Below are 14,237 nucleotides of genomic sequence, written 5' to 3'. Positions count from 1 at the left end.
CCTTGACCCCTGTGACGTTGAGGTTAGGGTTAGGTTAGGGGTTCGTTTTCGTTGTTGTTGGTTTTTTCATGAGAATCATACGATTTTGCACGATTAACTTCGTATGAATTGATCCAATTAGCCAACTCATAAAATCTGTACGATTTCTCATGAGAACAGGCTAGTACATTCATAGAAAACAATATGCTTCTCGCCCAGTGTGCTCTTTAGTCTGAAAACATTTGTTTTGGGACACTTTGGCCGTGGTCAGAATAAATGGTCAAAAAAATGTCCCAAGCTGTCACTGGAGCAGTACACTTTCGAAAGGTCCTAATACTGTATGTACCAATTAGATACAGATTTGCATACATAGATTACCAGTATGTACCTTTGAGGTACTAATATGAACTCTTTATTACCAATATGCACACTGCAAAAAATGATTTTCAAGAAAAAAATTCTTAGTATTTTTGTCTTGTTTTCAGTAAAAATATCAAAAAATTCTTGATGAGCAAAACAACCCAAGAAAATACGTCATGGTCGAAAAGAGTTGGTCCTATTATTTAAATGATTAATGGGAGTATTTTGGGCGTAACGTGCAATAAACCAATGAGAGTCTCAGCTCTCATCCCTTTTAAAAGCCAGTTGTGCTGGCGCTATGTCTAATCCCTATTTAGATGACGGACTTTGTAAACTGAAAAACTAAGCGGAGAAAGAAGATCCCCAGTTTAAGATTAATGTTAAATAATTGTGTTGTTTTTCACTTGTATTGAAATTGTTATTTTTTTATTAAAACCTTTAAAACCCGTTTTCTTTTAGGCATGGAAGTAAAAAAGCAGGCTTTTAATTGCTTTAAATGTACGGCTATCCAATATCATCAAAACATTATTTACAAGTATGTAAGATAAGTTTTGTACTCTAAAAATACTTTATTTGTAACAAACAGTAGATAAATAATTTACAAACGGCTCTCCGCACGTTTCAGCACTTGGACAGCGTTTTTTTTAGCAAAGAGTTTTTTTAAGCATTACTTAAAAATGTTTCTCATCTCACCATATCAACAGGTACAGAGTCATACAATAAATCCGTGAGGTACCATAAAAAAAAAACATTTAAAAACAGATGAATTTGTTTAAAGCAAAGCATTTATTTACTTACCAGTCTACAGGTGAAGCAGCTCTTTGCGCCTTCTAACGTCTCATAATCGGTCCTTATTTATGTCCAAGAGACTCAATAATAATCTTTTACATTTCAATCCTTTAATCTTTTTATATTTGAAAAGCGTTTTTGTGCTGCTGACCCCTTCATATGTGATATATAGCGCATATTTCTATTTCTAACGCGCTCTTTAAATAACAAAAAACATATTGGGCCATTGACTTTAGACTTTAGACCAGGTTTTTGTTGGTCAATGGCGTAGTCTATTTTAGTTGCTTCAAAATAGCAATGCGCCAACAATGCCTAAACACACCTCGTTTTTAGATCAGAAGGCCCATGGGCGCAAACATGGGCGCAAATACATTTGCTATTTAAACAACGTGACGCTAAACGTGAAAATTATAATTGCGCCGGGTCGAAACTAGCAAAATACACTTGCGTCTCGCTTTGCGCTGCATTGCGCCGGGTGTAAGATAGAGCCCCTTGTGTCTCATAACTAGTTGTAATACGAATCTTCTTCACAGGATTTACAAGAACCAATGAAGCAACTAAAAAAGTCATATGCATCTGGGACGGCATGAGGGGACACAAAAACTTAATTTTTCTGGTGAAGTTTTTTTAACAAGTTATTTCTACAGTGTTAAAAACAAACATCTATATCATCAACCTACGTATCTCACCCGAGCATAGATAACTATCTTAGCTTTAATCAGAGTTTCCCCCTTGCCCCACACGCTTTTAATACATAGATTGATGAAGAGTTGATGCAATTCTGGTATCCTGACAGCGTGGTTAAAATGTGCTTTCTCCTGCATCTGTAGTTAGTTTGAAATCAAGGTTGGAAGCCAGGCTCTAGTCTAGCTGATGTGAGTAAATATCCTGCCAGATGGCACAGCAGAACTGCAGGGAGGCTTCTAGCAATCTGACTTTTCCAATCAAAGCCCCTCATGTTAAAATTGATCATCAAATCTGCTCACAAAGCCCTCCACACTCTCTTCTGAGTTAAGCCTCGCTGCATTCAGAACCTGTGCCAATTTGTTAAAAAACAATCAAACTTTATCTTTACAATTTCTGTGCCAGTGCAAAATTCACCTAGGTGGTAACAAGGCATTGCTAGATGATGTAGTTGCTAGGATGTTCTAGGTGGTTATAAGGGCATTGGTTGGTGGTTGCTATGGTGTTCTAGGTGATTGGTAGGGCACTAGTGGACATTTGCTAGGATGTTCTGGGTGATTGCCTGTGCACTGCTAGGTGGTTGCTAGGATGTTTTAGGTGGTTTCATTGGTAGATGGTTGCTAGGGTGTTCTTGGTGATTGGTAGGGCATTGCTTGGTGGTGCTATGGTGTTGGTAAATGGTTTCTAGGACCTTCTGTGTGGTTGCTAGGGCAGTTGTGGGTTGCTTAGATGTTCTTGGTAGTTACTAGGGTGTTCTGGGTAAATGGTTTGCTGGGATGTTTTCTTTAATAGTTACTTGGCTGTTCTGGTTAATTGGTAGTCGGTTGCTAGCGTGTTCTGGGTGATTTGTAGGGTGTTAGTGTGGATGGTTGCTAGAACGTTCTGGGTGGTTGTTTAGGCTGCTGGAATGTTCTGGGTGGTTACTAGGGTGTTCTGAGTGATTTGTATGTGGTTGCTATGTTTTGGGTGGTTGCTGGGATGTTCTTGGTTGGTTTCTAAGGCATTGGTAGATAGTTGCTAGGGGGTTCTGGATGGTTGCTAGGGTACTGTTAAGTTGTTTCTAGGTTCTTTTGAGTGGTTGCTATATCAATGGTAGGTGGTTGCTGGGATGTTCCTGGTAGTTAAGTACTATGGTGTTTTGGGTAATTAGTAGTTGGTTGCTAGGATGTTGTGGGTAATGTGTTGGGCGTTAGTGGATGGGTGCTAGTATGTTCTAGGTGGTTGCCAAGGCTGCTGGGATGTTCTGGGTGGTTACTAGTGCATTGCTAGGTTTTGCTTGGGTGTTCTGCTTGATTTGTGTTATGAGTTGCTATGTTCTGGTTGGTTGCGAAGGCATTGGTAGGTGATTGCTAGAATGTTCTGGGTGGTTGCTAGGGTATTGGTAAGTTCTTACTAGTTTCTTCTGGGTGGTTGCTAAAACAATGGTAGGTGGTTGCTGGGATGTAATTGGTAGTTACTAATGTCTTTTGGGTAAGTAGTAATTTGTTGCTAGGGTGTTTTGCATGATTTGTAGGGTGTTGGTGGATGGTTGCTAGCATGTTCTGGGTGGTTGCCTAAGCTGCTGGGGTGTTCTGGGTGGTTCCTAGGGAATTCCTAGATGGCTGCTAGAGTGTTCTACCTGATTTGTATGTGGTTGCTATGTTCTAGGTGGTTGCTAAGGCATTGGTAGGTGATTGTTAGGGTGTTCTGGTTGGTTGCTAGGGCATTGCTTTGATGTTTTGGGTGGTTGTAAGTGCATAGCAATGTGGTTGCTAGGATGTTCTTGGTTGGTTACTAGGTCATTAGTGTATGGTTGCTTGGGTGTTCTGGATGGTTGCTAGGATATTGGTTAGGGCTTTCTAGTATCTTCTGGGTAGTTGCTAAAACAATGGTAGGTGGTTTCTGAGATGTAATTGGTAGTTACTCAGTTGTTTTGGGTAATTAGTAGTTGATTGCTAGGGTGTTATGGATAATTTGTCAGGTGTTAGTGGATGGGCATTGCTATGTGGTTGCTAGGATGTTCTTGGTTGGTTACTAGGGCATTGGTAGATAGTTGCTAGGGTGTTATAGATGATTTGTATGGTGTTAGTAGATGGCTGCTAGGATGTTCTGGGTGGTTGCTTAGGCTGCTGGGATGTTTTGGGTGGTTCCTAGGGCAGTCCTAGGTGGCTGCTAGGGTGTTCTATCTAATTGGGATGTGTTTGCTAAGGCATTGGTAGGTGGTTGTTAGGGTGTTTTGGATGGTTGCTAAGGATTTGCTACGATGTTCTGGTGGTTGATAGCAGATTTTTTTTATGTGATTGCTAGGATGTTCTTGGTGGTTAATAGGTGATATTTACCAACCCATTATTATTATTCAGCAAATGAATATTAGTCTGAAAATTAGTACTTGCTAGGACATTGCTAGGATGTTCTAGGTGTTTAGTACTATCCCAAGTCAAAAGTCTATATGACTTTTTATCGGCTGTATTATTTTCCAGTAGATGAAAATTGGTTTGAATGCAAGCCACATGATTTTTCATTCCTATTTGCAGCACAAATACTGCAGGATGAGATGCACTGCCAATTTTAGTACAGGATTTGCTCAAATCTCTAACGTTAAGTATATGTAAATGTAATATGATGTAAAACACCAGTAAATAAACAAACTGCAGGAACATAAAATCTCTCTCATACAAAACCCAAATGTCTCCATGATTAGCATATACTGAACACGCTGTTCAGAACAATATGTGAGTCAGTGGCACAGGGACAATGACACAGACCCTAGAGTACAAACTAGAAAAAAAGCTAGATTGTGATAAATTAACAAAAGGCGTGAAGGTCAATTATTGGCGGCACCTGATATAGGGCTCCATTCTCATAATTTTGCTCTGGAAAGCCAGGGGTCAACAGCTCCCCACGGTCACCTTGAAGAACACCACCAGCCCCGACTATTTCTAGAAAACAGAGAGAGACAGAGAGAGTCAGATGCATAGAGACTACCCCCCATTGTACCCCAGACACACACAGAAGCACATTCTGCTTCTCTTTCTAGGTCATCTGCAGTGAGACACATACAGTACATTAGCCTTTCACTATCTGTCCTGTGCTCAATAAGATACACACGTTAAATGCCGGTAACGTGAAAGCACAGCAGGCGACAATATTGTTACACCTTACAGTCCTGTTAATGTATTTACCTGCTGTCGTCTCAGGGGCCACAGCGCGGTACTGCGCTTTGAATCCTTTCTCGGTGTGTCTGTCATTGCTGTCAAAATACACAGAAATGCTGTTTCCGACAGACACAATGGGTTTAGGTGTGGAATAGCCGCAGTACTTCCCTGGAGGAGCAACACAAACGCAGTATGCATCAATGAAACCTTTCACAGATACCTTCATGTAAAAGCATTTGTATTGCTCAGTTTTTAATATTTTGGTTAACTATTTATTGAAGGTGGACATTTTGCTTTCTATAAGATTAAAGGTAAAATAATCTGCATTCTGTGTTGGGTTTTTTCATGTGTCCTCTCATTCAAATGCAGTTTTGGCAGAACATAATTTTTGACCTAAGCAAAGGCTCAGCAATCAAAATATGGTGACATTCTGTCAGATGTTTACTGGATACAGATCAGTTCTGTGCTTATGCTAATATTCATTTCTGACTGAATCAGCGGGAAACAAACCGTTTTTTGGCCAAAATGACTATCGACCACAGCGAGCAGGACTCCCAATGAATCCCAATTCGTCCTTGAGGGTGACAAAATCTGCATCACAAGATCCAGAGTCTTCAACAGAGAAGTCTTCAAACCACAGATGAATCACCTGGAATACGAAACAATGAGAATTATTGAGATTCGTTCGCCTTTACACAAATAACTATAAATTTGATGACTACAAATCTGTGTCCTACTTTGTAGCAATCAAGGCACATTCTTATATTCTTTGGAGTAATGTGATAGTTTATTACATAAATATATGTAATATGTAATAATTATATAAACTTTGAACAAATATAAATTAATACCTAATATTAGGGATGCACCGATATGGGCTAATAATCGGTATCGGCAGATAAAAGCATTTTTCCCACTATTGCCAACGGACGATTGTCTTTTTTCAAGACATAATCTTTTGAAACAAGGACCAAAAAAAACCCTATCGTATATGTATCGGTATCGCCATGATCAAATATCGGTATCTCCACAGAAATTTTGTTTGTCCCTACCTAATATTAAATTAAATTGTAATGTATGTAATTTCTCCAATTACGTTATCCTTTTCCATCTTAATACACAAAGACAACACTACAGTATGTCTGTATTTATCCTTAATGCTATATGGGCCCGGGAAAAGGTTGCAGGGATTAGCAATTAGCAACATGACCCAACTTCCAACGATCCAATAAATTCTCGATGGATGAATTCCAGTCCAGCCCTACCTTTTTTATTTCAGAAACCGTTTCACTCGGATATATGTCACCACGGGAAAAAATAAGACAATCGTTACTTCCATTTCATTGTAAGTTTAAAATGTTTTTCTACCCCAGTTAGGGAACCACTGATATAGACTAAACCAGTAAACTGCGAAAAATTACTTTCTTACTTAATATTTTTGTCTTGTTTTTAGTGAATTTGTAATTAAAACGAGCAAAAAATCTGCCAATGGGGTAAGCTAAATTCTCTGGATTTTTTTCTTGAATTAAGTGTTAATTTTTTTGCTTACCCCATTGGCAGATTTTTCTGCTTGCTTTGTGCACAAATTCACTTAAATGGTATTTTTTTGTCTAAACTAAACTTATTTTCTAAGGTCATTTTTTTCATCAAGAAAATGCATCTTGATTTAAGAATTTGTAGATATTTGTACTTAAAATAAGACAAAAATACTAAGTAAGAAAGTCATTTTTTGCGTAACTTTACTTTTGTACTTTCTTCCTGATGTATTTTATTACATTGAAACCTTTAAAGGGAACATATCATGAACATCTGACTTTTTCCATTTTTAAGTGCTATTATTGGGTCCCCATCAACCTAGAAAATGTAAAAAAGATCAACTCAGTAACTTAGTTTTGGTAAATCATTCTCTGCAAGCATCTGAAAAAATAGGTAATTATGGCTCCCACTGTGATGTCAGAAGGGGATAATACCACCCCTTAACCTGTACTATCCAACCACGGCACTGCCATTTAGTGCAGAGATTAACTCATTTGTATTTAAAAGGACACACCCTAAAACGGGAATTTTTTTGCTCACACCTATACAAAGTGACAATTTAAACATGTTATAATAAATTATCTATTTGGTATTTTGAGCTTAAACTTCACATGTAGCCAGGGGACACTAAAGATTTATTTGTAAAATATCCACTTTAATTTGTAAGTTGTTTATACTAAGGTCTTGAAGCATCCTAACAATCTAAGCTAAGCGTCACCCCGTACCTTATTGGCTTGTACCGTGATGCGCCAGCTGCAGCTCATACCACTGTCATAACTGCTGGGGTAATTCCCACTGGAGAATACCCCTGACTCCGCAGTGAGCTCCAGCAAACTCCCACAGCCCGTTTCGATCCCATTCTCTGCATGTAGAGACAGAGCAAAGGATCAAATTTGGCACAGTCTGTGTAAACATATTGATTGCAGCGTCACCCTGCAGGTGAAGCTATTTCATGGCAGTCAATGAAACATTGTCTGATAATTGCAGAATAGAGAGAAAATGTGTAATGTACAAATAGTATGCAAGGATTCATCAGTACAGAAGTAAACAGCATATTGGTTATGTGAAACATTAATTAATACTTGTAATATGATGTAAAAAAAATGTATTTAACAAATTATAAACTTGTAATCAAGACTTAGATTGTACACTGCAAAAAATTATTTTCAAGAAAAGAAATTCTTAGTATTTTTGTCTTGTTTTCAGTAAAAATATCAAAAAATTCTGAAATTAGTATACTTTTTCTTGATGAGCAAAACGACACAAGAAAATAAGTCTAGTTTTTAGACCAAAAATATCAAATTTAATTGATTTGGTGCATAAAACAGGCAAAAAAATATCTGCCAATGGGGTACGCAAAAATGTTTCTTGAAAATTTTTCTTAAACACTAAATTCAAGAAAAAATCAAGAAAAAATTTGCTTACCCCTTTGGCAGTTTTTTTTTTTTTTTTGCTTGTTTTATGTACAAAATCACTTAAAGGCGGAGTGCACAATGTTTGAAAGCCAATGTTGATATTTGAAATCACCTAAACAAACACACCCCTACCCCAATAGAATCTGGACCTTCTTTTAAAAGACCCGCCCCACACATACGCAACCCGGCAAGGATGTTGGTAGACACGCTCCTTACTGCTGATTGGCTATAAGTGTGTTTTGGTAGTCGGCCCGTCTTTTTTTCCAAAGCGTTTTTCAAACATTGTGCACTCCGCCTTTAAATATGATATTTTTGGTAAAAATAGACTTATTTTCTTGGGACGTTTTGCTCATCAAGAAAAAGCATCTTAATTTAAGAACTTTTAGATATTTTTACTGAAAACAAGACAAAAATACTAAGAACATTTTTTCTTGAAAATCATTTTTTGTAGTGTAACTTTTACTACCGACCAACTTGTTCGTTATTGCCACTCTAGAAGTAGAAAGCAATTATGAAAAGATTTTGAGAGCCATTTGTGACCAATCACACTATTTGTAACAAAAGTCAACAAAACTCTGGATGTGTCAAAATTATCGATTTTGTTTATGCCAAAAATCATGAGGATATTAAGTAAAGATAATTTTCATCAAGATATTTAGAGAAATTTGTATCGTAAATATATCAAAAATGTATTTATCATTAATATGTGTTGCTAAAGACTTTATTTAGAAAAATATAAAAGCAATTTTCTCGATATTTAGATTCCAGATTTTCAAATAATTGTATCTCGGCCAATCATTACCCTAAACATACATCAATGGAAAGCTTATTTATTATACAATCTCAGTTTCAAAGACATCATGTTATGATCCTGTCAGCCACGTATGTTTTTGAACTTGTTTTATGTGGGAGCCCTTATTGTTGTTATATTTTTTGTGGAGAGTCAAGTGTCCTGTGTTTTGTTGTTTGTGTCGTCTTGTGATCATTGTGCATCTTTTGATGTCGTTACGTATTCCTGTCCTGTCCCATCCCGCCCCGCTAAGTGTTTTGGTATGTTATATTATTTGAATGATTGCTTTTGTTTGCCCCCTCTAGGGTATTTTCTGTTATTAATTAAAGTTTTTTTTGGTTTGGGTTCTGTCCACATCACACAACAATTTCAAATCTAAAACTTTAAGAGTATTAAACAATTTCACTTTTGTAATTTTTATGCATATGCGCTATTGTAACGTATATATCTGACATTAGTGGCGGATCGTGACTGCTCATCCGAGGGGCGCTAATTCAAAATATGTGTTCTGCGCATCAAGAGATCCTGTGTGCATCACGTGTTTTGTCAAAATAAGTGTCTGCTGCACACGCGTCAAAACCGTTTATGATACAAGAGATGGTCACAAAATACACACAACACACTCACTTAACAGTAAACTCTGATTATGCATGAGATTATGCGAGTATCTGGCAAACGCGAGCATCTCTTTTATCATAAACCCTTTAGACGTGTCTGCAGCAGACACTTGACAAGACACGTGATGCACAGAGGATCACTTGCTGCGCAGAACACATATTTTGAAATTACGAACCACACACATGACGGGCTACATACATGTTGTGATGAACTTCGCATCAAGCGCCCTTGAAAAAAGAAGTCAGCGGCCAGCACTGTACAATACTAATTATAGAGTCCAAACTAACTATTTTATTTTATAGTAATTTCAAGTTTGTAATCATCCAAAACATATTGTTACAGCTAGACCAAAATAAAGCAGGAGATAAGCAGAGTATTACTATAGTAAATCAGTTGGGTTAGGCTGTAAGCAAAACCTTTCCATAAAACAAGCTCTCATTTTCATGAATCTTAAGTTGTAGAGATTTATTAAGACGTTAACTGCAGTTGTTTATCGAGTGAGAATCTCTGACTATATGGCATTTATTGATTCGACCCTTATAATCATAAATAAAGCTGCATCGTTTCATTATCTCGGATGCTTTAAATGACTTTTCTGCCTCCGGGTGGAAATCAGAGCTAAAATAAAACACAAGTGCACAAAAGGGCTGATCTTGGACTAACCTCCTTGATTTTTATTCGAGTTGTTGTTCTCAATGACATAGACCACAACTAATCCGATGCAGACTGCAGTCAGGAGCACAAACAGAACGATGAGGATCTTCTCTAGCGTGGTTGAGACTTTCATGCAGCCCATCTGTTCTGATGTTCCTCAAGGTTCCCCAGAGAAAGAGAAAGGTTCCCTCACCGATGGTCTAATATTTATAACTGTGCATTGACCTTTGTATCTATCACATGAGTATGAATAATTAACTAAACGAGGTGTGAAATGGATTTCGAAGGATCATTTTTAGATAATAATGTGAAGTTGCAATAGCTAAAGGCATGTTTTAGTGATTTCCTATTTGAAAATATAACCTTGATATTTTTGATATTAAAGGGGTCATATTATGAGATTTTTTTAAAGATGTAAAATAAATCTTTGGTGTGTCCAGAGTGCGTATGTGCAGTTTTATCTCAAAATACCCCACAGATAATTAATTATAGCATGTTAAACTCGCAAATTTGTAGGCCTGAGTAAAAGTGTGCCATTTTTGGGTGTGTCCTTTAAAATGCAAATGAGCTGAAGAAACGCAAACACTGATCACAATGATCGTGGTTTGAAACTCAATTGTGCTGTCAATTATTTTTCTCTCTCTCTCTCTCTCTGCACTAAACTGCAGTGCTGTAGTTGGATAGTGCAGATAAAGGGGGCGGTATTATTGTAATCGGCATTGCTACCTACCTCACAAAACAGGCAAAATTACCCTTTTTCACATTTTCTAGGTTGATAGAAGCACCTGGGACCCAATTATAGCACTTAAACATGGAAAAAGTCAGATTTTCAATTAATGTGAGATCAAACTTTGATGGTCCAGACTTTAACCTGGATTTTACAGACAGGGTTACATGTACCATACATATAGGATACATGTGGACCTAATGCCTCTTCATTCGAAAACCAGGATCTGCTCAACATCAACACATTGAAAACCAGCAGTGACTTAACATTTTGTATTTGGGAAGAAAAACTCAACAGGGAAGAACGATTTCCAGTGCCACACGTATTGTCGAGCTCTTTGCTCAGGCATTGAACATAAAAAGTTTTTCCTGAAATCTCCTTTCATTGAATTGGCCCATTTTGCCCACTTACTTCAGTATAGGTTTCTTGTAAAAGAGCTTTGAAAGCAGCGTGACTGTCGATTTCTGAACAGGTATGCCATTTGCATATAATAACAACAACTTTCAATGGTAGTACAGATAGCAGAGGTGTAAAGTAGTAATTTTACTTTACTCAAGTACCTTTTTAAGTATTTGTTATTTATTGGTGTACTCTTTGGTTATTTTTGAGCGCAATGCTAAATGGTCTAATCAGATTCAATGGATTATGTTAAGCTATGCTAAAAGTGGTAACGCCAGACCCGGAGATCAGCTGAATGGATTCCAAAACAGTAAAAATCAAATGTTTAACTCTATAGGGGAGCTGGAAAATGAGCATATTTTCAAAAAAAAGTGAAGTGTCCCTTTAATTCCTGTTAGCATTGCATTGTGCGCGAATCTTTTAAACATGGTAAGGAGCATCACATTTCCGGCTGACGTCAGAGGTATTCAGGCCAATCACAACGTACAGATTACGTGGCCAATCACGGAAACAGAGCTTTTTAAATCAGTGTGTTTCAGGAAGACAGTGAAATCTATATGTTTTTTAACCATAAACCACGTGAACACATTGTATTATACCAATTGAACAAAATAACCTTGTTTTTTAGCAATGAAATAGATGCTCTTTAAGATAAGTTTATGACACTTACATGTTTGTTTAAATACACTTACATGTTACAATTTAAATACAAATTTTATTAATTTTGAAGTGTAAATGCGTTTACTAGAAATATGAAAAGTCAAATTTAGACTTCAAAATTCATAAAAGTTCATCTGTGAAAACGTGTAGGTACCTGCTGAAAAAAACAATAAAACCATTACAGAAAATTCTAATGGTTTCCATTAAAATACCAATAGGAACCATTAGCTTTTACCATTAAAACCACCACACTGTAATGTGTTTTGGGCCATATTTCATTAGAACCAATACATAGAACCAATAGAACCAGTACATACCATTAGAGACCAACAAAGACCAATACACTGTAGTTCCATTAGAACCAATAAAATTCCCAATAAAACCAATATCATTTCTATGATGGTGTCTATTGTTTTTTTAGCAAGGGTGTCATACATTTTTTTTTGCGATAATCCAAAAGTCTATGGGAAAAATCACGAATTTCTGTGGCATAGTCACGGAATTTTGTGCTCATTTTTCTGTGGCATTCTCACGGATCTCCGCATTTTTCCGTGGCCCTGCTACGGACTGTCTTTTTCCGTGGCATTCTCACGGATTGGTTACTCAATTGTTTTGTCCTATTTTCTTACCATTTTCGCTTCGGTTTAGGGTTAGATTTACATGAAATGACATCCCTACCCAAACCCAACTCTAACCCCAATGCCAGGCAACAATTGTTTAAAGTTTAGAAAATATAAAAGAATAAATCAGAAGAAATAGTATAAACCAATAGTTAAAGTGACATACTAACGCAAACACCAAATCTAACCCTAAACCGAAGCGAAAATGGTTTGAAAATAAGAAAAAGCAGTTGAGTAACCAATCCGTGAGAATGCCACGGAAAAAGACAGTCCGTAGCAGGGCCACGGAAAAATGCGGAGATCCGTGAGAATGCCACGGAAAAATGAACACAAAATTCCGTGACTATCCCACGGAACTTTGTGAGATCATGTTGGGTAAACAGTGCCTCGCTAACTTATCCAAAAATTTACCCCTGTGACGTATATAAGAGATAAAAATACATAAAGAAAGAAAATAATACCTATTCAGTTCAAACCAGAGGAACATTTTATTTCGTTGCTTTTTCATACTGTAGCTCAGACGATTTTATGAAGTTCTCAGTTGTGTTTCATTTAAATGTCAACTTAACTCTCAGTCTCAGATGTTTCTTTTAAAATTGCTTTGGGGGGATAAAAATAGAAACAAATGCATAAGACGATGGACCTGTAAAATCTCTAGATTGTGTAGGTAAAATAATCAGTATTTGTCTAAATTTGATGATCGATATTGAAATCTTCAATAATGTTGACTTTTGAATGCAGATCTGAGGTCAGCTTGTGACATTGTTGAGATCTTTTTTGAAATGCTGATGTTAGTTTTTTTCTCAGTCTATTTAATCTCACTGATGTCTAAATAATTGATATAATAAAGAGATCACATCTGTGATTTTTCTTCTGGAAAACCGTACAATATTATATCAACAGCTGCCTCAGTCATGTTTTTCTGTATTGCCGACACCTGATTTGGAGTGTCATTATTGCCGCGGGCAACTGTTAGCTGAAGCGCCATATTGTGAGGATTTAATTAAGATGGAGCGAGTGAAGGGCAGGCCGATAACCCAGCATGAGATCAGAAGATGATGACCTGTCAACCAGCTGCAGCTATCAGCAGATTTTATTTTGTATATAACCTCCCTTAATATTGTAACAATGTTTCCGACATGTTGTAATTAGCATAGCAGTTGCTTTAAATACACTCCATATATAGGCTTATAAGTGTTACCTTTATATACAAAATTAATAACAAGAATCCCCCAAATGGGCCTATTAGACCTTAGGTTCAGGACATTTTAAGGCTGGACTGTTTAATGGGAAAATAATGCTAAGGATAATAACACCGCCTGGTTGTATTTGTGTGATAAAGATAACAAGAAAGGAAGGCATAAAAATGATTGTGAAAAAATGATTTTAATCTGTGTGAGCTGCTGAATTCATTTTTAGCATCAAATCTTGTACATGCAGGCAAAAGGAGAGGGAGGTCTGTATTGACGAAGAAGGACAGAGAGAGAGAGAGAATTGAGGTGTGTGTGTTGCACAAACATATTTAGGGCAAATATTCCACAGGGAGCCGTGGCATCAGAGGAAGTGCTGGAGCTCCTCCAATTACTTAATGCAGCGGGTAAACAAAAGGGAGCTACGATGGGGACGGGAGGTGATGCAAAACTGATCAGACAACACAAGAGACGCTCTGATGTAATCTCTTGACCCTATAGAAAGCTTTATACAGTGAATAGACTGCGATAATGTACATACTGTAAATGCACAAGCTTGCAGAGTCCTGCAGTATTCCCTGCAGCGAATGGAGTTGCATGCATTTTAACCTTGAACTGCGTTTATGCAATGTGTTCCTGGTAAATGGGATGATTTTGAATGCTACATTTTATACATACAAAA

General features: G+C 37.1%; 2 protein-coding genes across 3 annotated transcripts in view; one reads left to right on the top strand and one right to left on the bottom strand.

Moving 5' to 3' along the window:
* LOC129444108 (ovochymase-2) overlaps nt 1-10,288 on the bottom strand; it is a 32,672-nt gene extending 22,384 nt beyond the window's left edge. Inside the window, exons 1-5 of one of the 2 annotated variants that reach the window (XM_073860912.1) lie at nt 9,969-10,288; nt 7,208-7,344; nt 5,503-5,595; nt 4,974-5,115; nt 4,633-4,730 (exon numbers count right to left, since the gene is read on the bottom strand). In XM_073860912.1, coding sequence (XP_073717013.1) covers nt 4,633-4,730; nt 4,974-5,115; nt 5,503-5,595; nt 7,208-7,344; nt 9,969-10,101 — 603 coding nt within the window. In that variant the 5' untranslated portion in view covers nt 10,102-10,288. The remainder of the gene's footprint in view (nt 1-4,632; nt 4,731-4,973; nt 5,116-5,502; nt 5,596-7,207; nt 7,345-9,968) is intronic. The other variant, XM_073860918.1, reaches the window with a different exon arrangement.
* The window catches only part of otx2a (orthodenticle homeobox 2a), an 81,011-nt gene that overhangs the window by 18,131 nt on the left and 48,643 nt on the right, over nt 1-14,237 (top strand). The window lies entirely within an intron of this gene.

Source organism: Misgurnus anguillicaudatus, chromosome 3, assembly GCF_027580225.2.
Source record: "Misgurnus anguillicaudatus chromosome 3, ASM2758022v2, whole genome shotgun sequence".
In the NCBI taxonomy this organism is placed as follows: domain Eukaryota; kingdom Metazoa; phylum Chordata; class Actinopteri; order Cypriniformes; family Cobitidae; genus Misgurnus; species Misgurnus anguillicaudatus.
The sequence above is the reverse complement of the archived record's forward strand: the minus strand, read 5'-3'. Positions and strand labels throughout refer to the sequence as shown.